Genomic DNA, 22,734 nt, shown 5'->3' with positions numbered 1-22,734 from the left:
CTTAAAGAATGGTAATTATGTGCCGAGTTGACTGGCTGCCATCGCGACTGTCACGTACAAGACATGAGGGTAAAAAGAAAATGTGACCACAAGTGTTCAGGCACAAAAACAACCCAATGGAAGCCTAGGGGTAATTACATCATCGTCATATGACGGATGAGCTTTAAGTAGAGCTGACAGGGGCAACCGCATGGGAGATTTATCAATACACAAACCTGTTGGCCACATGACCTCACCGATCCCACAAAGCCGTTTAAATCAGTCTACCTGCAATGAAGTCTGGGAGTGTGGCAGGTAAAATTAATGGACACACCACAGTGAGGAGGGGTTTCTAGGTTGCAAGCTGCATTGTTGATGAGGTGTAGGTGGTGTTGGGTGACATAAAAGTGCCAAATGGTGACACAGGGTCCAAACCTCTGGGCCTTCCCTGAGGCCAGCCCCTCAGCTCAGGCTGCGAGCTTGATGAATGACTGCAGAGGTGTGTGTGTGTGTGTGTGTCCAGTTACACAAAGCTGATGCATCATTCTGTCCCACGCACGGACAGACACACACATGCTCGTGCACCCCTGTGGACCATTGTCTCTTGTGCATCCTAATACCTTCATTAATATCACTAATGAGAAGCAAACACTAACAGACATCTCTGCGAAAACACATTCAGACTACAGAATCACCTGCCTCCTGCAATAATACTCACACAGACACATAGCAAGAAGCTCAAGAATATGATGATTCTGCTGCCTGTGTGAACACCATGTGCTCTGCACTGCCAGAGGGGAAAACACACACTAGCTGATATAATAATAACAGGCTGATATTGAAACTCAACGGAAGCTTTATGGATGACAGGGCTGTGGCAGCCTTTTGGTAAGTCGGAGAAGACTGATTCTTAACTTTATAATTTAGTGTTGCGACAGACATTACAGACTGTTGTAACTTTTAGATTTGATTTCATATTGCTATTTAAATAAAACATCTAAATGAACAAACAGGCTTTTTGAAGAGAGAGATGATACATATACAGAGGGGCTGCATGGTGATGCAGTGGTTAGCGCTGTCGCCTCACAACTAGAGGGTTCCTAGTGCGAATCCCCATTTGTACAAAGTGGGTCTTACTCTGTGGAGTTTCTCAAACCCTTGGGTTATTTGGTGACTCTCAATGGCCCGTAGCTGTGAGTGTGAACGTGAAAGGTTGTCTGTCTGTGATTGCCTGGCACTCAATCCAGGGTGTACCCCTCCAGTCAACAGCTGGGATTGGCTCCTTTTTAGGTGCAGTTGTCATCAATTTGCCTCCAAGTCACCAATCCATACATCTTGTAAAATATGTGTAATTAAAAAAGAGATCTAATCTTTTATATGATAGATTAAGTATTTTACCCAAAGCAGCGCAACAATAACCTGATATGCTGTATAAATTTAATGTTGTGCCCCTCCCTACCTTTAAAAAATATTTTACAGTATTGCTTTCTCGTAAGTCGTCTGCACCCTCAGGAAAGGAGGGAGCCAGGCTGAGAGCAGCCCGTCTCTCCCTTCTCCCTCATTCACTCTCATCATAAAGTCTCCTAATCCCATTTCTCCATCTGCCATTACGCATTCCTTTCAAACTGAAGACATCCCTCCTCAGAGAAATGGTTGCCCAGTGCTCCCAAGAATATTTCCCCAAAACTTAAAGTTTGTCTAATTTACTAGAGTAAATGCTATATATTTTCTAATCTGACTTTAAACCTTTCCTACTCCATGTTAATTCATATTAAGCCTTGCTGGCCTCTGGGGATAATATATAAGAGGGCAAACAGCTAGTTAACTTGGAGAGACAAAGGACTTGCTGGCAGTTTGTGTGAAGAGTTGTAAGAGAGTATACTTTTAAGTGAGTAAGGATATTAGTTTTTTTTAGGCATCAAACAGTCAATCTAAACCAGTTCTGATCTATTTTGAAGTATGTGAAGTCCCTGCTGGTGTTTCTAAAGCATTTAGACTCTTGTCCATGAACATGATCCCCTAGAGGGAGGAAATGACCAGGCCCTTCTTAGATGTCAAACATCAATAATATTTATACATCATACATTAACATTCATACATCATACATTACAATCTACTTTGTTGATTAAAGTGCAGGTCATTTCACCATCCACTTTTACTGTTTGTCCTAAGTAAGTTTTGCTTTAGTTTTTGATATTGTTTATAACCTGAATCACATTACTTAAACATAAAGTCTCTATTTTTCATCCAATGCGCTTCACCACCGCTCATGTTATAGATTATTATTTCTGCAAATTGAAAATATTCTCTATACTGTAAACACTGGCACATTTCTTTGTCAATAATTTGTAACTTTGATCCTGCTGCTGTACAGTTCTTTTAATTCTAATCGAAGATATATATAATTATATATAAGCAGAATGAGAAACTAAATAGTTTAGACCCCGGGGTCTCACATTAATCACAGCCCCAATGCTTGTGTCAACAGAAAGTTACTTGCCAACTGCGGCCTATTTTCATGCTGCAAGCCTTTACCAACAAATTGTTAGAATTCCACAAACAGCAATTCTTTTGCTCTAGTTTTAATGAGGCCGGTGCTCTGGCTATTGTACTGCTGCAACAGGGACAAGGCTTAGTGTGGTGAAGGCAGACTGAGCAGGTGTAGCAGACACACTCATGCAGGACATCCGGTCCCCATGTTCTGTTGCTATTTTGGTTGCTTTAAGGTTTTTTTGCCACGGCTGTGGCAGTACCCGTTCTCATATTTGAAACATCTTTTTACATCAGGCTCCTATATGCTGTAAGAAATTCAAACCTAATGTAACATTTATAATGTATTTGTTACAGTTATGACTCATCCAGGCACATCTTTGGGAGGCAGGGAGGAAGTGAGGCAGAGCAGAGGCATTATGGGGCAGGTGTCTTTATAAGATAAAATTCTAGAATGAGAGAATACAGCATGGTTTACAATGATATTTAGTTTAAATACATTTAAATACATAATTATAACAAACATCTTAATTATTTTAATATTTTCTTTTAATGAAATGCCATAGTTCACTGTGAATGTGTGTTTTTTAATGCATTATTATGCATTGTTTTTACATTTACAGTTTACATTTTTGCCACTAAAACTAAAATAAATCAGGGTCTATCCTGTAATCAAAGAATTATCCCTCTCCATTACCACTTATGACCCATCAGGAGTTGTGTGGCTCACTTGCTTCTTTTCCTCGTGTCTTATTCCCTCCCATCAGGGATGCATGGAGACGGGCAAAGAAACAAGAGAGAGGAAAACAGGAAATTGCTTTTGTGGAGAAAAGAGAAAGCGGCATGTGAAGTGATGATGATGAGCGGTGATGGAGGCAGCTGATCACACCTGGATCGCAGACTTATGATAGAGTCTGTTTTTGCACACATGCAATGTACAATACAAATGAAGGCTCAAAGTTATCAGTGGCAGAACAGCAGTGGTTTTCTTTCTGTAGCCTGATACCTGTTTAACAAACTTCATGAAGAACAACCTGTACCCAGTATTAATACTGTGTGCTTCGTCCTCTTTAGTGGCACAGGAAATGTCTCTATTGGCACAGTCTTTTTATCACTTATACATTATATGTGTTTATATCTACTTTATGTTCTGACTGTGAACTCGGTATTTAATGATGCAGATGATGTAGAACGTTTAATCTGTTTAATCTGAACCTCAGTGATGTTATGTATAAGATCAATCTAATCTGTGTCCAAAGTTAGCCAGTTAAAAACATATGCAAAGGCTGTTCTCGTGTTAAGAGCTCTTCAGAGATCCTTCCCCGCTCCTCAGAACTGACATATGAGCTTTTGGCAAAGCAAGATGGCTTATCTGGAAAAAAAAACCTCCAATTAAAGCCAGGGGAGGGGAGATATTAATATAAAGAGTGGAGATGTATCAAATAACAGCTTGCATGGTGTGAAGCAGCGGCAATGTGTGAAATCCATTAGGGGAGCTGGAGAGGAGGGGCCATGTTTCAATGCTGTGTTTACAAAATGAGCCAAACAAATCTTCCTCACTATGCCTCTGATATATTTTTATGTTTTTTACTTTTATTGACTCTGATTGTTTTTTTTATTCCTTTCTTTTACAAGAAAAAGTGTGAATCTGGGGCCTGTACTGCAAAGCGAGTTCAAAATACTCAGGGTCTCTTTTCCTGATCTGGCTTCACTGAACCTGACAAAGATCATCGCACTAAACGGTCACATGATGCTGGTTATCGACTTGATAACTCGTATCATCACTCATAACACGTTCACATTAAAGGGGCGTTGTTTGGAGCAAATGACCAATCTAAACACGGGCAAGTCTGCCGGGAGCTGATAGACATATTTTACAAACTAAGAGCAAACTATGATTTTAACAAGATATAAAGAAAGTCCAGCTGTTCAGCATAAGTTACCATGGTGATCTACCCCAGTTAAAAGTGAACCACCTTCGTAGTACTGAAAACTCTGAGTCAACCCTGAAGTTACCTCGATAACCGCAAATCCTGCTTGGTAGTGCACCCCCCTGGTATAATTGTGTGACTGCTATTCTTGCCAGGTATGACTTTTTATCAATGTGACAGTGTTAAAAGTTCTCAACTTAAAGGTTATAGTTGTTACTACTCACAACAATGATGGACCAAACTTGGAGAATCACAACAAATAGTAAACTAATGTAATCATCTTTTAACATAAAGGTCATTTTGCATAAATGACTGAAACAATTAGCACTATTCATTGACGATTGCTTATTTTAAAACCCTTTTCGTATATTCCTGAGCAATAAATCTGCATCATAGCACTCAGGGTCAGTTGATCGACTGATTGGTCATTTGTGAGACACATCGATGAATGTCCGTACATACCACCATACTGCTTACACATAAAAACATAATGTCAGCACATTCAGACTCATTCCATAGTTCACATAATACAAAAATAAGAGTATTCACTTAAAAAGAAGGTAATAGTTTGTAGAATATTTGATTGTCATGTTCTTCCTGAACACTGAAAGAAAGGGCAAAGCCTTAAGAGCCCCCCTTCATGAGATGAGATACAAGGCATGTGGCTGTAAACCAAGTCAAGCATGATGCCACAAACATGCAAATGGTACAAAAGATACACGGAAGATATATCCTGTCTGATATCCAGTCTGAATTTCCCTCGGTGTCTCCCCCCCCCACACACACACAGACACATATACACAGACACACATATTTTGTGTCGCAAATACAAATACACTCTCCAAATTGGTGATTTCCGCCATATTTCCGCTCAAATAAACAAAACGGAGCATTTGTGTACACACTGACAATAACAAACGCATGAATGAACAAAATAATAAATGCCTACTCACACGCACGCACACACGCACGCACACACAAACACACACACACACATCTCTTAAGAGCTACCAAAGGTGGTACGTGAGGGCTGAGAGAAAGCTCAATTTGTTTCCACCTCCAGCCAAAAAAATAATCCACTTCTTGTGCTTTTATCATAAATCTATGAAGTGGAGAGAGTTAAATATGTATTTTTATCGAAGGTTGTATTGGTCCGTCCATTTTAATATTACCAAAAGGTAAAGACTTGAGTCCTCTCAACACTTTCAGGGTTGGTTGTCTGTCATCTCAGTTTCTTTGTTTATCCATTAAGTCCAGGCATGACTGGGAGAATGACTTACCGAAGGGGCCTCAGGGTTCTCAGCAGCCTCAGGACTCTGAGCATGCCCAGGATCTTGGTACCAGAATTGGAGATGAGAGACACCAGGATGTCAATAACGGAAATCATCACCAACATCCCATCCAGAATGTTCCAGCTGCTCCTCAGGTAGGACTTGTCCCCGAAACACCAGCCCAGAGCTACAATCTGGACACATGTAAGACATATAGAACATAGGCTAGTTACTGTATGACAATGATACAGAAAGCACAAATGGTAAACTTCCAATTTGAATTGGATACATTTAATATCTAATATTAAGTGGCATAAAAGGACAAATCAGAAATTCATTATGTATGTGTTTGTGCTTCTGCAGATTGTTTTTTTATTCATAAGGAGTTGATGCTTCACATCTTTTGTGTGCAGCTCATTGACTTTGCAGAGTGATTGTTTACCTGGAGCATAAAAGGAAAGATGATCAATGCTGCAAGCTCCCCCAAACCTCATATCTAATCCTATAGGTTCCACTCATCATTTATTCTGCTCATGAAGAAATCTGCATTCTGGGAAATCATTTTTAGCTCAAACTTATTCAATCAGGCTGCATGCATTTCTAAACAACAACTGTAAATGCAGAGATGAAGGAGCAATAGAGCGGGGGATGGATAGAAGATCATCTAAATTAGTGGATGCTAATCAATGCATAACAGAATAACTGTATATGAATATTGTGGCAGGGGAACCATAACAGAGGCTGATCAAACTTTATGAAAAACGCCAGCCAGCCTCCAAGGACTCTTCACTCTCCGCTGAATTCAGCAGGAAAAATGTTCATTTTATTGTCGTGCCTATAAATTTGAGGTAATTATATTTAATCTGAGTATTTCCATTTTATGCTACCTTACATCTGTTCTACACAGATTTACTGAGGGAAATACTGAATGTTTTACTTCTCTGCATCGATAACAGTAATCCAATAATGAAACGATTGTATAATTTTACTGTAGAACATCACTTTTAAAAGAACTTCAAACACCAGGATTTCCAGCACAATTCTTCATATAAATTCATCCTTAACTGAAGATGAATATGTTTTATTAGAAAAATGTACTTAAAGTAACAAAAGCAAAAGTACACAGCTTCTGTGACTGTACATTATAATTATTTAAATATAAAATATAAAACATGAAATACATATAATACATAAAAAGAGAAGAATAGAGATAAGATAAAATACATAGGATCCCTTTAGTCATTCAGTAGTTCAGTAAAATGGTGCTAATACATATTTGTATATATATCAAGTAGAGTATATTTAGTGTTCTGTATAATCCCACTCTTTACAAGAGCCAAAACTATAATAAAGTGGCACAACATAATATAAAATGGAAACATTTCTGATTTTGTGAAATATGTGATCACCGCAACTCACTGTTAAATCTTTACATTAAATTGAGTGGATGAAATATTATATAACTAACCAGTATCTCCCTCCATAAAATACAATGAAAAGACTAAAGAGTACTGAATGTACATCCTAAATGTCATGTTACAGAAGTAGTCTTATAGAAAAGTTAAACGTGAAAATAAAGAAGGAAACATCAGTGACATTATTATAAATTTAGTAAGTAAAAGACAATCTAGCAAGTAAAAGAAGTAAAAGCTTGAAAGTTTGAAAGCTGGACTTTTTCTGCAGTATTTAAATGTTTACGAGCTCAAAGAACTCGGTAAGTTTTCCACCACTGTTATATCATAATAGCCTAAATTAAATAGTACCTCATGATCCTTTATGTTTTCATTTTGCACTTGTATGGGTGTGTCTGTGTGCGTGTGTGCGTGTGTGCGTGCGTGCGCAGGCCCGACATTTGTGAGCGCGCCAATTGCGCTGGAACCAGAAATAGAGACAGAGGCTTTCAATGAGTGACACCCATGAACTTTCCTCCCCTCTGCCTCCGCTCGCTCCTACCCACGCCTGCATGGACCTCCATTCAAAGCTGGGCTATTTGAATACTGGCGAGACAATCTTCCTCATGGCATTATGAAACAGCCTGAGAGCTTGTGTGTGCGTTGCATGTGTTCGCTCTCTGGCGGATTCGCAATCTCTTTTTCGCTTTCCCCCCTTCCTGCCTTTCCTCCATCTACTCTGCTTTAATTTGTATTTGTGGTGCTTAAAGCAGAGCATATAGGTATGAAGCAGACTGCATTCCTCTGCAGATTTGTCTCTGAGCATTTTATGGAATCAGTTTCCGGTTCTCCATGTAATGCAAAATGTTTTCATTGTTAGTGACTACAGATGTCTTATCTGTTTTCAAAGCTGCAGACAAATGATAAGGCTCAGTAACAAATAATCCCAGCCCATTGAATATCTTGAGGCATAAGAGCTGATGTTAACTGAGAAAGACTAGAAGACAGTAATGACGTCATCCAGGGATTAAAAAAGTATAAAATGAAAATACCACAATAGGACCCAAACCATATAATATTGTAATGTTAATGCTAAAGAATCAAACAGATATTTACTTCTATGCAGAATGACACAAAGGCCAAATGACCAAAATATTTCAAAAAATGACTCTTATAGCTTTAGACAGGACAAGGATAAGGACTCTCATAGAAAGATTGTCTTTTGTTTTTAGATCCACCGTGTCTCACCTTAATAGTCATCTCAGCCACAAAGATCGCTGTAAAGATGTAGTTGGACAATGTTAGGAAGATCCGCTCCTGCAGTAGGAAGGAAGAGAGGCATGGTTGAGTGTACATGCTAATAGCTCTAATGAGTAAATATCATGTTTTTGTTTAAAGCATACTTTCCTACTGAGTGTGTTCTCTGTCTGCTTCTAAATTGATCTAGTGTACAGCTGAATAATGTATGAGCAAACAATTTTCCTGTTGCAATCGCTAATGATGGCTGGCAGGCAATTACAAAGGTTACTATTTATTAACATTACAGGAAGTATTCAAACAAGGCATCTGTGCCTGTGGGCCTAAAATGTTGTGTTGCCTTTTAACAGTGAAGGAAAACAAATGCTTGGAACAAGTGGCATTATACCACCTGTGGAACATTTGGCAAAAAGATTCTGTTTAACCAATTTAAAAAAAAACAAGCACAATAATTTTGCACACAACACAGCACCATCAGAATCAAGCTATTAGATCTTCATCTATACACACATTACTGCACTCCATGCGTCCCTGTTGCCCGAAGCAGCATGGCTCAGTGGTGTGTGTGCTCACAAGAGAAGATGGGAGCATATTTACAAGGGCTGATGAGAGAAAACAAGCAAACTAGCAGGAAAAAGATCCCTTCACAGACTGCTTATTTACCCTACTTCCTCTCAGTCTGAGGAGACACAACTCTGTGCCGCCACTGACTTTCTATGTACTGGATGTGTGTTTGTGTGTGTGTGCTTATGAGCGGGTGGAGGTGGCTGCCTTTCCCACGACCTCCAACTAACATCACCCATGCTCTGAGGAACACAAACTCACATACACGCACGTAAACACAGAGATGGCAGTCTTTGTAAATTCTATGGGAATGTCAGGCATGACATCTTTGGGAATGCTGTCTTAAAGAGGGTTTATAAATTCCAGGCTTGACAGCAGCCATTACTCTTTGAACGGATTGTATACTTTCATTCACTATGAACTACCATCATGTGGTAGGCAATGATAAAGCGGTCAGAATTGCCTTAATGAATTCACCAGTTCAACAGTGTGTTATATTTGCCATCAGTCCAGTCACATTCTTGCTCGAGATTTAGTTGTTCATAACTTCTTTACCTGCTGCAGCCTTAAAGGTGTCAACTTTAGCCCCAGCAACTTATAAAAATATACCCTGCTACTAGCCAAAATCCTGCATTTAAATAGAAGATGCTATGTCAGCTAGCAGGCCCTATATTGTTCTTTTGCAATGACTTATTCATGATTGTTCAAAGTTAGTTAGCTAACACTGTTAGGTCTTCCAACAAGCAATTAGAATTAGAATATAACCAATACATGCAATATGGCCACAACATACGGCCACGATTGATTGAGCAACTGAAAATACTGAGTCATAGTGCTAACCACCAGCTAACAGCTATGCTAGTTATCAATTAACAAAGTGTCCTTGAGCAAACACAAGTTTAGCAGTTATATTCTGCCTCTTATGTAAGATACGTCGTGAACAGAATACTTACAAACAGTAGGCAACAATATAGAAAGTTAAATTGCAGCAGAAGAAGTAGTAGCGCTTTGTATTCCTCCACACTAACTGATTCTGAGGGTAATTCCCTTTTCGAACAATAGGCTCCTGCTGTTCAATAACCAAGAGGGGGCGCTATAGTAGTCATCTGCTGAAAGGTTAACATAAGTTCAACAGAGGACAGACCACCCAACAACATCCATCTATCCATCCATCCATCTATCTATTATCTATACCGCTTACCCTGTTCAGGGTTGTGGGGGAGGCGGGATACCATGGACTGATCGCCAGTCAATCACAGGGCTGACAAATAGAGACGGACAACCTTTCACGCTCACATTCACACCTATAAGTGTCACCAATTAACCCACAGTCATTGGACTGTGGGAGGAAGCTGGACTACCCGGAGAGAATCCATGCATGCACAGGGAGAACATGCACACTCCACACAGAAAGGCTCTCTTCAGCAATAAATAAAATACATAGATTTTTAACAAATAGCTTTATACTGTAGCCCGCAGTATTCTGCAGCATTCTCCTGTAGCCCTGCCTTACCATCTTCCCTAACTGGACACAAATGTGGATAAGCTACGCTTAGGTTCAGGGCAAGAGAAATTAATAAATTGTTAATAAATGCTGAATTAAGAAGATGTAAACAGATAATGTTAAACAAGCTAGTAATTTGCTCCAACATTTGTTATATTTAGCTCAAACCATGAGACAAACTTTTAATTATTTTGACCAATTGAAATGAACTTAATAAAATTAACAAAAACTAAGAAGATGGGTTTTCATAATGGCGTGGGAGCCTCCTTTACGGCTCTAGTTTTTTTTTTTTTCAAATTTTTTCATAGTTATCTTGAAAGAAACACTTTGTAAAACAACAGCGACAGGAATCCAGTTCCTTGTTTCCTCGCATTTCAAAATAAGCTTCCACCATCTTTCTGTAATTGTTTCAATCACTGATAAAAAACATGCATTCAATGTGCCAGAGTGAGCATTAGTGTGTGTATTGTGTATTTGTTCTATGTATATTATAAAGCACACACTTTCATATACATTTGTTTTTTAGGATAGCTGGCTGAAGGGTGCTTGTGGACAACTTTCAGGTCAATAAGGCGCTGCGTTAGTTATGCAGTTAAAAGCCCTTCCTGTTACTCAGAGAAGAATAAACACAAGAGTTACATAATTCCTGGAAAGCTTTTATCAAGGCCCAGCGTGTATCACCATCTCTCTGTGTTAATGTGCTCTGGAGCCAATGACGTGGAAGAAGAAAACTTGATGGATTGTATTTTATATTGTTTATGCTGATATAATTCCGTTTTGAGCTCTAGACAGTGATGTATTGTCCCAAAGCTCAATTAAGAATAATATTTCATAATAGGTGGTATAATCATCCTAAATTGTATCCATTGAGCAACAGGAAGACAGTATCCAGGCAACCTCCAGCACCAGACCAAAACAGCAATGTGTCATAACTTCCATTACAATAAACTAATTATTCAGCCCCCATTCCACATTAAATGTTTACTGACTGAAACATTTTATCTCTGAGAAAATAAGTACATTTGTATTTTAAACATGTTGCTTTCATCAGGCTTTGCACCATGGGTGATGTAAAGCAAAAGTAGCAGCAGAGTGATAAATTATACATGTTTGGTGTTATACACAGCCAAAACAGAATCAGCGAGTGGAAATCGATTTACAGCCCTCGTCATTCATTCAAAACAATCCACACAGACAAGCAAGCAACTTCAAGCAATGACCACCCGGGCAAATGTGATCTGCAGCATGAGCATCACAGCTTAAAACTATAATGACTTAGCATTGTCTTTTTTTGGCTACTCTATGCGTCATACATTTCCATCTCATTTCAATAATGGCCTCAGGGTGCAGCAGGAGGCCGACAAAAAAAACATGCATGTGAAAATACAACTCTCTGATGGTATTATTAGAATGGCTACAGTGATAGATTATGTGCATTTATGTTATTTATGTGGGTGTGTGTGTGTGTGCAGAGGTTAGAGGCAAGACATCATCCCATCTATCTGTGTATGTGATCTCTTCACCCTGATTAGACCAGGCAGCCTGTGGGGCAGCCTCAAATTGTTAAACATCTCCTTTTCTGGACATTAGCCACGTACGCCAGCCCACAGATAATTGAATCAATTACAACGGCGCTGTCTCCTCCGTGTTTCAGCCGCAAAACAAGCAGAACGGAGCGTTCCAGCGAGACCGAACCGCAATTAGGCCCATTCACGGAACACCTCACTCAGTGAGAAAAAAATCTAACAGTGATAATTATTGTGTTTATGCATGGAGAGGCTGTGTTCTGCTGCTATTATTGGAAGGACACAGAGTTAGATTATGTGTACGTGTGAGTGTGTCTTGTTTAAAGCAGCCCTCCTCTTTTTGAAGGAATGGTGCATTAGCTTAAAAGGTGATTGTTGATAATGCAGTGCAGTATATACAGGTCTGTTGCACACCTTACACAAAGCTATTGGCTCACTGTCAGCCAGGAGTGGTTCCCATTTCCCTGCACATAGCTACTCAAGCTTTTTCTGTTTTGGACAAATGCGTGCGTTTCTTTGAACAGAAATCGAGCTTTGACTTGCTGACAGGTACTTTCTCCATTTCTAATTTATTTCTGTATGGACTTTAATGAGCTGCCAGTGATATACACTATGTATGGATGCATGCTGTTTTGCCTGTCAACCTGTCAATTAGCCTGAGTTTCCTTTTTACTCCCCTTGCTTCTTTGTCATTACGACTGTGAATACACTCATGTTGTATCTGTTCCTCTGACTTTAGTGAGCTAATAGTCACATACTGTGTAGTGAATAGTGTGTTTGCACTCTTAAACAACTTTTGAGACTCACGGCACTGCCGGGGTCAATGCGAGGCCTCTCCATGGCAATAGTGATGCAGTTGAGGAAGATGATGACCAGCACAATATGGTCGAACATCTTGTGGGTGATGATCTTATTGCATATGATCCGAAACCTGCAAGAAATAAACATTAGTTTGACACTGGACAGTGACTTAAAAAGGCAAGTGAAACAATTTAATGTTTTTCATATGATATGAGGAAAAATACCATGATTCCTGATTATAATTACAGAAGAGGTTCCAAATAATTAATTGGTTTTATGATATGACAACAGTCCGATGTGGTTTGGTTTAGGCACAAAAACGAAGATTGTGGTGTGGGTTAATATTCCAACTTTATTACTAGAGGCTGAACACTTAAACAGATGTGGAATCTTGAAACCTCCAGTGCACAAAGAATTTTAACAGGGTTTTTTTTATTGCTGGTACAACCTATATAATATATTTAATAAATATATATATTCACTTTTGTATTCAAAATCTGTCACACATGTAGTTGCTGTAGGAGTTAGAAATAGAAAACAGAAAGAACTATCTACAGCTCAATTCAGACACTGATAAAATTTGAAATAATTTTACACACTGTACAAGGACACTTGGTTAAGCACTGTGCACACTTAACAGGTAATGAAAGATTGCATTCAATTAAGAGTGAGCGAGCCTGTCGTACATGTAGTAAATCTCTAATGAACCACTGTAGAATTAGGAGTCATTAATTATGTCTGACTTTCATTACGCAACATGAAACGATTCCCTGGCTTTTAGCTTGTGACAACAGAGAGATAGAAAGAGGGAGCGCTTGTTATGTGTGGCACCAGAAAGGATTTAACTGTGCATCAAATGTGCTTTGATGGCTCATATCGGTCTTAGTGTAGAGCGGGGACATTATTGTTAGGCCCAGATCAGAGTTCTCGGCTTTACTTGGCAATGCAGCAAGCATTGTGTCAACACGGGTGAGTCTGGGTGCATGTGTCTGTCATCTGAATGTGGTAATCATTATGCATATAGTTTAAAGATTGGATGTACTAAATCTACTTTGATATCTGCATGTCAGAGTCTTGATGCTAAATATTCTAGTGTTATCCTCAGGCAGGGGGGAGGGAGGGCACATGGCAAACACACGTCTCTGGTGCGAACTCTTCCTCCACATTTTGAAGGGTCTCACTGAGGATGTTATTGTAAAGTTCAAATGGCTCCCAAGACTATCACCACAACCCCCCCACTAACACACACACACACACACACACTCGAACACCAAAACCTCAGTAAAAACCTGTCACAACACACTCAAACAAAGAGCAAAAAGACTCCTTCCTGTCCGACTTGGGATTTGAAAAAGTGGCTGACATGTTGATGCATGGCTGATATGAGATCTTCACAAGTGTTAAAGCCTTTCACTCTGATGATATTTACTGACCTTATAAGTTTTCTTGGCATTAACGCTTCATTTGCTTCTAAATGTGAGTTGGCCTGATTGACAAAAATATGTATTAAAGTTTATATTCATAAATATCTGTCCAAACACTACTCCAGTAGTTGGAGCTGTGAATCTGTACATTTTGACCATTTTCCTAATATTGTAGCTGCTTTTAACAAAGTTAACTATTTTCTAATTCTTTGAAGTTCTCTGCAGTCTGTTTTTGCACTGCACTTTCTAGCAATCACCTGTCACGTTGTCCAAGTGGCCGTGGGAGATAATACAACTTGTTTGCTTGGATCTGTTTCTGTTGGTGATGCTTAGGCAATTCCATATCTTAAGTATCTAGAGGGGCTAGAAAAGATACAAGCCGCTCATCCTAATGACCTAGTTCTTCTTCTGTGTATTCCAAGAAAACTAAGCTGCATCACTTCCTGTGTGCTGGATGATTGCTTTTCAGGAAAGAGCTGACAGATGCCAAAACATTTGATATGTTGTTCAGCTAAAGGCTGATTTCCTTTTATGCAATACTATTTTCAACTAGAAAGAAGCAATACAGAAAGTTTTCAAATGAAAATGCTGCAGATCATTAATTCCACAAACACTTTCTCCCTGCTGTCTTTTGTTCTATTCCTTTTTGTATCTAATTATTCTGCGTGTCAGATGACCAACTTCCCCCAGAAGTTACAGTCTAGTTCTCTATTAGCTAGTCATGTATGAACTACATTTAGTGAGTCCTGTAAGTCCCCATGCTCATAGAGTTGTGTTCATACACAGCTCATTCCTGCAGTGGACACACCTAACCACAGTCACTGCATCATAGTATGCTTTTATAGGCAGTCCAGTCCTCCATTCATTTAAACCTTCCCCTGCAGTACTCAGCAGGAGCAACAACAGCGAGCCCAAAGGCAGGTTGAGGTGAACTCAGGTCCATGTGAAAGCCGCTAGACTCCAGCCTCCCACTACGCTGCTGTCTCTTGATGTGATTGTGAGCACAGGCGGGCGTCCACGATGGTTCAAGGCCAGAACGGGCGCCACACAGAGTCAGTGTCCTCGATGTCACTCTCAACGAGAACCAAACCTTGCTGCCCGCTGTGACTGAAAGCCAGCTAGAAGCCCGGTTTGAGCCAAGATCCTTCAGTTTCTTGATACTCTGACAATAACAGACGACAGGGAGCTTTTCTTTTTAACCTTTTCCAGGTTGTGCCATCCAGAATGGCTCAAATTTAAAGAACGCTGAATGTTCAACTGAATTTTAATTTCTTTTCAAGTTTGTAAAAATATGAAACAATATTATGAATATGCTTTTGCACATTTTTGTAGAAAAAGTGATTTCGTTTCAAGCCTATTTGAGAGATATGGTCTAGCACTCACTGTATGCTATAGACTTAAGCACGTAACTGTATCCTATGAACACTGACACAAGTCGCCCGCCCCTCCCTTTTTCCATGTAGTTTGAGCTATACACGATAAGAGTTTTACTTTTTACTCTGTAAGCTCACAAACTAGGCTTACCTTCGTCCACTTTGCCAGTAGTGGTGAGTTAGCCAGGTTTAGTAAATTATCAGTTATTTTTACAGGAAGTTAGATTTTTTTTATCCATCTTATTTTAAGACCGCACACTCCGTTATTTTTGTCTGACATTATTGGTCTATTTGAGATTGAGTCATATTGTTAAGATTTCTAAAGTATTATTGCAGACTATTTTAAAGAGCCATCCATCAACTAATGTATAGATCAGAGCGTTCTTTGCAATACTTATTTTTAATTTGACCAAGTCTAAAACTTTCTCCTTTGTGGGCAACACGATGGAGATCTTTATGCTACGTCTGAGAGCCATTACATTTCAAACATCTGCTCATTTGGAACAGACATTATGTCACTGGTGATGGCTAACATTAAGTTCCCGTTGGAGGGTTACTTGTTTAATGTTTAATTAACATGTTGCGGGGCTGTGGCGGCAGTTTGGGGCCAGCATATTGGTGGTGTTGGTGTTGTCCTCATAGCTGCATCCCCCTTACAAACAGCAGAAAAGCACAGATCAAAGCCCCAGAGGAGTAGGAGGAGTGAAGGAAATTGGGGGCGAAGAAGGGTAGGATGTAATGGATTCAGCACGGGGCTGAGATAACACGCAGCTCTCAGTAGGAGATACTCCCTTCCCTCCCTCTGCTCCTACTTACTCACCCCTGACATGGCAGAAATGTGCAGATAAAAGAGACTTCTGAAGGCAGAGTTAGGGAGGGAAAAGGACTTGATATAGGAAAGAAAAAAAACGCTGCGCTCACATTTGGTAAAAAAAAAAAGAAAAAAAACCTCGCCCATTACAGTCAGCAATATGGTATGTCAGTCAAATGCAATGTTAGGAATCCTCTTGTTTTCAAGAGAATAGCCTACCTTTTTCCTGTCATTTAAAAAGTTCAGTTCAAAGTTGATATTACTTTTAATGACACTACTAATTTGTCCCAACTTCCACAGGAGGAGGGAATACACCTTCAGAGAGCTGTGAACTTCCATGAATATATGAAAATTTCACAATTAAGGAAAGGAACTTGCAAAACTAAGAGCAGGCCAAAGAGGTGGAGTTATGGAAATGAGTGGAGGTTGAATATTACCTTGACTCTGGAGGGAATATGTAGAGGGACCAGGTGTCCCTCTGTCGACACCATTCGGGCTGTTTCTTCTCCAGCCAGTGAAACATTCTGGCAACACGACCCTGGAGGGAGTAGGAAGTGCACAGTACATTTATAATTCATGTGTTCACAATTGCCTGTTGCATAATTTGAGCCACAATTATTTTATAAGATTATAATTTGTTTGTTCTTGCACATACTGTATGAATAAAAAACAAGGTTTGTCCAAAAGGGCAACAGAAACTGCCTGCTTTAAAAACAAATCTGCAATAGGCCCTCTGAGATTCCAGCTCAGTTTTTTTTTATATTCACATTTTTATCCCTCCTATAAAACAGAATGTTCTAATTATTTCAAATATCTGTACATCATTAACCAGAACCATCTCCATTACTTATAACTAATCCTGATTTCCTCATCTTTAACTTTCTTGCAATATTTGTTGATGAAGACAAGAACAAGCAAACATGACAACAGACTGACCAAGGTGGCCTCCTCTTCTGCATTTTCTTCTTCAGTGTTGTCCTCCAGGGAGACATGTGTGGGGCCCAGGACTGATGGAGAGCCTTTCCCATTGCAGTCACTGTGCTCTGGGGGCAGTAAGTGGCCCAGTGAGGGGGGTCTGGAGCTGTGCATACTGGCTGAACGGTACAGGAATGGCACCTGCACAGGACAAATGACATTGAGGAGAGACATGATGCAGTAACAATTTCTTCAGAATCATTATGTTATACGACAGGTGTCAGCTTAAGTTTTGTTAGCCCCGGTTTCATACTTGATGATTTAGCATTGTGCGTAGTTGCTTGTCTTTGGCTTTGTAATAAAACATGACGAAGATTTTGGAAGTTTTTGTCTTAAAATTCTGCACCCTGTCATTCCCAATTTCCTTCCAGGCCACAGGGCACAGTCTTTCCATCATGTATACCTGAGAACTGTATACATGCAGGTGTCTGTTTAAGCCAATGAGAGCAGGTAGAATCTTTTTTTTTCTGTGGCATTAGTTGTCATTCAGATCCGACCCTGTGATGCACAGTTCCACCCTTTTACACTGCAAGGTATTGCTTGACTCAACTAGTATGGAACCAATCTTTTTTTGGTTTTGCGTTGGCAAAAGTTGTAGTTTCTTTTTTTTATTGGTATTACCTTGCCTGAGGTTTCCAGAGAGCTCAGCCAAAACAAAACTGTGCACATGGGACAGCCTACTCAACCCTGCCCAACACTCTGTAGTTAAGCTGAATGGTGTGTTGTGTTCCTGCCTGTGTTTGTTTTGTACTGAAGACACAAATGCATGCAGCTGTTTTACATAACGCTGCTATGAAGCTTATCTAAGAACCTTGCCTGCAGTGCGCAGGTACTATCTGCAGTGGAAAAGTAAATAAATAAAGAACTATAGTTCCAGTTGAAAGTGAGCAGAGTTAAGGAAAGTAAATACCATACTGCATCGAAAAGCAACAAGAGTACAATGAGGGCTTGTCAGTGATTTATTTTTGAGTTGTCCCTCCCTCCTACCATCGAACCCTGCATGCTGTATGAGTTCACTGTGACACCTTCTGCTTTGAGCTACAACCAGGATTGTCGTATTCATAATTAAACCCCCATACTGCCCTTACTCAACGATATTCAGAACTGATGGATTTATAGCATCTACCTGCAGCAGAGCATCAGGAGGCAAATCCATGGAGCTCCGAGTCTCCACTGACTCCATCCTCCTATGTCGAGGCCCTCTTTGTGACTGGGACATGGAGTCCGTCCTAGCCAGAGAGGCGTCATCTTCCTCCATCAACCCACCTCCTCCTTCTCCACCACCTTCCCCATCTTCTGAGCTGGAGCCACCCTCCCCTGAAAGTAGAGACCGTCGCTCCCCAGACTGCCGCTTCTGCCGTTTGAGTGATGGGCCACGACTCAGGCTGTTCCAGCTGGACCGGCGACTGGTCCGACCACTGCCAGAACTCCATGGGGCATAGGGGGAGGCGCTTCTGGCACTGGTCTGGGGCAGGATAACCAGAAAGGCAAGAGGAGGTCAGACGGATATGAAGCAGGCAAGAGAAGAAGAATTACAAGAGGCGTGTAAAAGTGCTGATCTTATGTCTTGTCTTGACGTGAGCTAATTTGAATAGAGATTCGTGCTGACAATCAGACATCTTTATCTTGATTATAAGTTTGTCACATAAAGAGTGGCAGAAGCAGCAGTAAGTAGAGTGTCGGACCGACACGCTACATTAATCATCATCAATCATTATGACCTTAACACGTCAGCCGAACACAGAGAAGGATTTCAGAGACACTCTGAAAGCTTAGTAGCAGTGGGGTAAATCCTAGCACATATCTTCTCACACATATTAATGTTGGCTTTCTTTCATCCAAAAAATACACTTCTTACACTTGGAAACTGCTACCTGCTTTTGTTGTGTGTGAAAATGATTAGAAATACACAAACCGGAGATTTATCATAGCCGGCAGGTTCTATGGAGACGTTGCTGCCTCGGCGGGAATCAAAGCCCCCAATGGGGTCACCTCCAACAGGCAACTTGGGTACGGGCATTGGGGTGGCAGCAGTGTGGGTAATTAGAGGTGGAGTCAGACTGGTCTTCAGGTCCACATGACCATTTACAGGTACTACTAGTACAGGAAAGAGGGATCAAATTATGTGGGTCAGGAGTGGGTAACAGCAAGGATAGAGATGATTAAAGACGTCACGGGTTTGATGTAAAATAATAGAAGAAAAAAATGTATGAATGCATCCGAGAGGATGGTGTTGAAAAGAAATTGAGACACAGAGGGGACGGAACAAAAGACACTTGATGATAAAAAGCACGATAGAGGCAAATAAAAATGCTTAAGAAATAAAAGAGCATTAAGAGGAGGGACATGAAAGGCAATCCCACAAGGGTACACCCTCTGTAACGCAGCACAGCATACCTAAAAATGGATGCCTCATACTGTTACTGAGCAACATGAATATTTCAGCAGGGCATTAATCTTATGGGATGCGTGGGAGAGAATATTATGTTTGGCAGCAACACAAATACATGACATGCGGAGGGGAATGCAACTTTAATAACGTTAATTCCTCCGTCTTCCAACCCTGATCCGAGGCCGAAAAGAAGTAAGGCTTTTCCAGCTATGTAAGCAGTTTTATACAGAGTATCTGAAGGGGCTGAAGAGGAGATGATACTGTACGCCTGGGAGTTGTGCTCCATACAGTAGTGTTTCCAATGGGCTTTTCAGTCTGCGCGAACAGTAATTAGAGGGGATGGGAACTGGCGTATGAGGAATTATGGATGAGGTTGCTGTTCTGGTTTGATGCTGCGCAGGCAGACTGCCAGACACGTGCCCACTGAGCGTGGTCGGAAACACAGACATGGAACAGGTGGGGGATGTTTGCAAAGGACACACTCTTAATGCCGTCAGCTTAACCTGCCGCTGTATCATAATCTTTTACATACAAGAATTACAACACAGTTCGTAATCTGCAGGGATCTAAAAAAGATTAGGGAGGGAAAATGCCAACGGTGACATATGCAAACACAGATGGTACAAGTTTTGCGAGAGTTTTTAACAGAGGCTCTGATAAATCACAGTGGGTTGAGTGCAGCAATGCAGCAAGTGAGTACTTCATGCACAGGTATAGTTTATGTGCACGCCTCACCTGCAGAGGCTGATAAATCCTTCTTGCTGCCGTTAACATCCTCCATACTTCGTGCACAGGAATCAATTTCTGAACCTGATTTAGAAGCATCCCCCTTGACACACAAAAGCACGAAAAAGTGTTAGAGGAAAACACCTGTGAAAATCTTTGTTTCCTTGTAGAGTTAATAGAAAGCAGGTGGGTTGAAGTTGCCTCTAAACACAGATCCCTGCTTAGATGTAACTCAGTCCCGATGTAGCATCACTCCTTGTTCAGATTTGACCTCGGATCAGTCACTAGAGGCAACCAAACTCGTATAAGCAGGCGGTTGAGGTTGTAGTCTCCCTAAACCCAGAGTTCAAAGGTCAGAGGGTACAGAGAGAGGGTGAGAAAGATTAACTGTGTTAAGTGTTTTCATGCGGAGGAGAGTGAGAAGGTTTATAGAGAAACCACACCGAAACTCAACCATGAAAGTGCAACAAGGTATTTCAAGTATAAGAGTTCATTTAGCCGTATGGCAATTCATTTTACATGTCAAGACCCATACAGAGCTACAAAAGAGCTTCAGTGTGGTTGCTAACACTACAATATTCACACTAAAACACACAACTCACGCCGAGTGTACTTAATTGTGGTGTAAGACAATCTGTAAAGCAGCAACACAGATTTGCTTCTGTCAGAAGAACAGAACTGTTTCTGCTTTGTTTTGTTTTGTTCTGTATCGTTGTTTTAGGAATTTATGTCATAATGAGTTCCTCTCACTACCTCACATATATTTGTCCTCCTACTCACTGCCTTTCACAGGCTTTTCTCAAGCTTTTAATTACTCTCTTCCAGCTACTGCTTTATGCTGCCTCCACTTACCATCCTTCTGCGGTAAACGTTAGAGTTCCTCCTTGCATTTGTTATGCTACGCGAGAGCCTGCAGACCACATTAAGGTGTGTGAGAATGCCAGGTGGATGCTGGATTAATAGAATGCCGACTGGGTGAGTCAGACCTCTGTGGTAGCAAAGTGAATAAACTGCGTGCAGAAAAGCCTAAGGACCTAATCACCAGGCACCTCCTTTTAAACTAACAAATGACTTTCTTGATGCTTCCTGTGAGTGTGAGAGAAAGACTAATCAGGTGTACTGTATTTGCTCGCAGCAGCAAAGGAATGACTGTATTTGAGGCTTGATTCGTGTTTTTTCCTTCTTGTAATTAAAGCCAATGTTTTTGTGTAGCGGATGCTAACAAACTCGCAGGCCAGTCAACTCAACGGCTGCTTGGAGGCTACCGTGGTTGCTGTGCTCATCTCGTTCCTGCATCTCACTCCTGTTAAGAAATGTTGGCTCACAGCAGGACACATCAAGTACACAGGGATACTTTTGAATCCTGTAAATAATGAGGTATGAAAAACAAGGAAATATATCTCACTTCTATTTTCATTTTCTCTAAATTACCTTAACAAATAACTAACTTTAAACTTTAAATACCTATAAGCTACTGAGCAGGCTTCTTAAGATGCGCATGAACTGAGGGAGCCTCACAATTAAAGGAAACAGTGGATGAGAAACGTCCTTCAAGGATCAGCTGCACTTAACACTTCTAGATTAACATGCCTGAATGACATAACTTTAACCAACTTTCATCTCTATCATAGTTATTATTTATGATCATTATGTAGTTTATTTAATTCAGATACACTTCTGTTCATCAAGGCTATTAAGTCAGCTGTTTACTTTGTTTGTACTTTGTACATTTAAAGCTGATTTTCATCCCGTACCATTAGTATTAAAAAAATCAGGACTAACTTGCTTTTGGTCATATCTTTTTTGGGACACATATTAAGTCACCATCACACATGCTTACAGCTAACCAAACACAAAGCCAACACCCACAACCAACACCCACAACAATTTATTACTGGACATAAATTTAAAAAAATCTGTTAAACGACAGTAAGCGCTCCTCTCCCACAGGGCTCATCAACCCACAGGTAATCAATCAGAAAGGACAGCTGTGATAGGACAAACCCAGTGGAGCGTAAGGTATGTGTGTGTGTGTGTGTATGCGTGTATGTGGGGGGCGGGTAGTCCTGGTTGTGGTTCCTGCTAGGTGCTCAGTTAGTATCAGCTTGTGTCTGCAGCAGCCTCCGGTCAGTGCAAAGGTCAGTCTGACGCAGTGTGTGTACTCACAGAAAAATCAAAGCTAGGCCAGGGGCTTTGTTGTGAGGACCTTGTAGTATAAGAATAAGGACCAGACCTGACAGTTCCAGGTGAAGGGCGACAAGACAACCTGACTGTCATCTCTCCTTTCTGAGGCACACAGACAAAACAGCTGTCTTCAAG

At 40.5% G+C, this 22,734-nt stretch overlaps 1 protein-coding gene across 7 annotated transcripts in view; it reads right to left on the bottom strand.

Annotated features, from left to right (window-relative positions):
* Nucleotides 1–22,734, bottom strand: part of cacna1g (calcium channel, voltage-dependent, T type, alpha 1G subunit) — a 146,113-nt gene that overhangs the window by 41,362 nt on the left and 82,017 nt on the right. For 6 of the 7 annotated variants that reach the window (XM_069664473.1, XM_069664477.1, XM_069664478.1 and 3 more), the window contains exons 14-21: nt 20,425–20,518; nt 19,213–19,394; nt 18,424–18,762; nt 17,259–17,438; nt 16,760–16,860; nt 12,721–12,844; nt 8,311–8,379; nt 5,681–5,865 (exon numbers count right to left, since the gene is read on the bottom strand). In XM_069664473.1, coding sequence (XP_069520574.1) covers nt 5,681–5,865; nt 8,311–8,379; nt 12,721–12,844; nt 16,760–16,860; nt 17,259–17,438; nt 18,424–18,762; nt 19,213–19,394; nt 20,425–20,518 — 1,274 coding nt within the window. The remainder of the gene's footprint in view (nt 1–5,680; nt 5,866–8,310; nt 8,380–12,720; nt 12,845–16,759; nt 16,861–17,258; nt 17,439–18,423; nt 18,763–19,212; nt 19,395–20,424; nt 20,519–22,734) is intronic. The other variant, XM_069664474.1, reaches the window with a different exon arrangement.

The sequence above is a fragment of the Semicossyphus pulcher genome, unplaced genomic scaffold, assembly GCF_022749685.1.
Source record: "Semicossyphus pulcher isolate SPU_LCO1_2020_fin unplaced genomic scaffold, fSemPul1.0.p SCAF_16, whole genome shotgun sequence".
Classification (NCBI taxonomy): Eukaryota; Metazoa; Chordata; class Actinopteri; order Labriformes; family Labridae; genus Semicossyphus; species Semicossyphus pulcher.
This window is presented reverse-complemented; position numbering and strand designations above follow the sequence as displayed.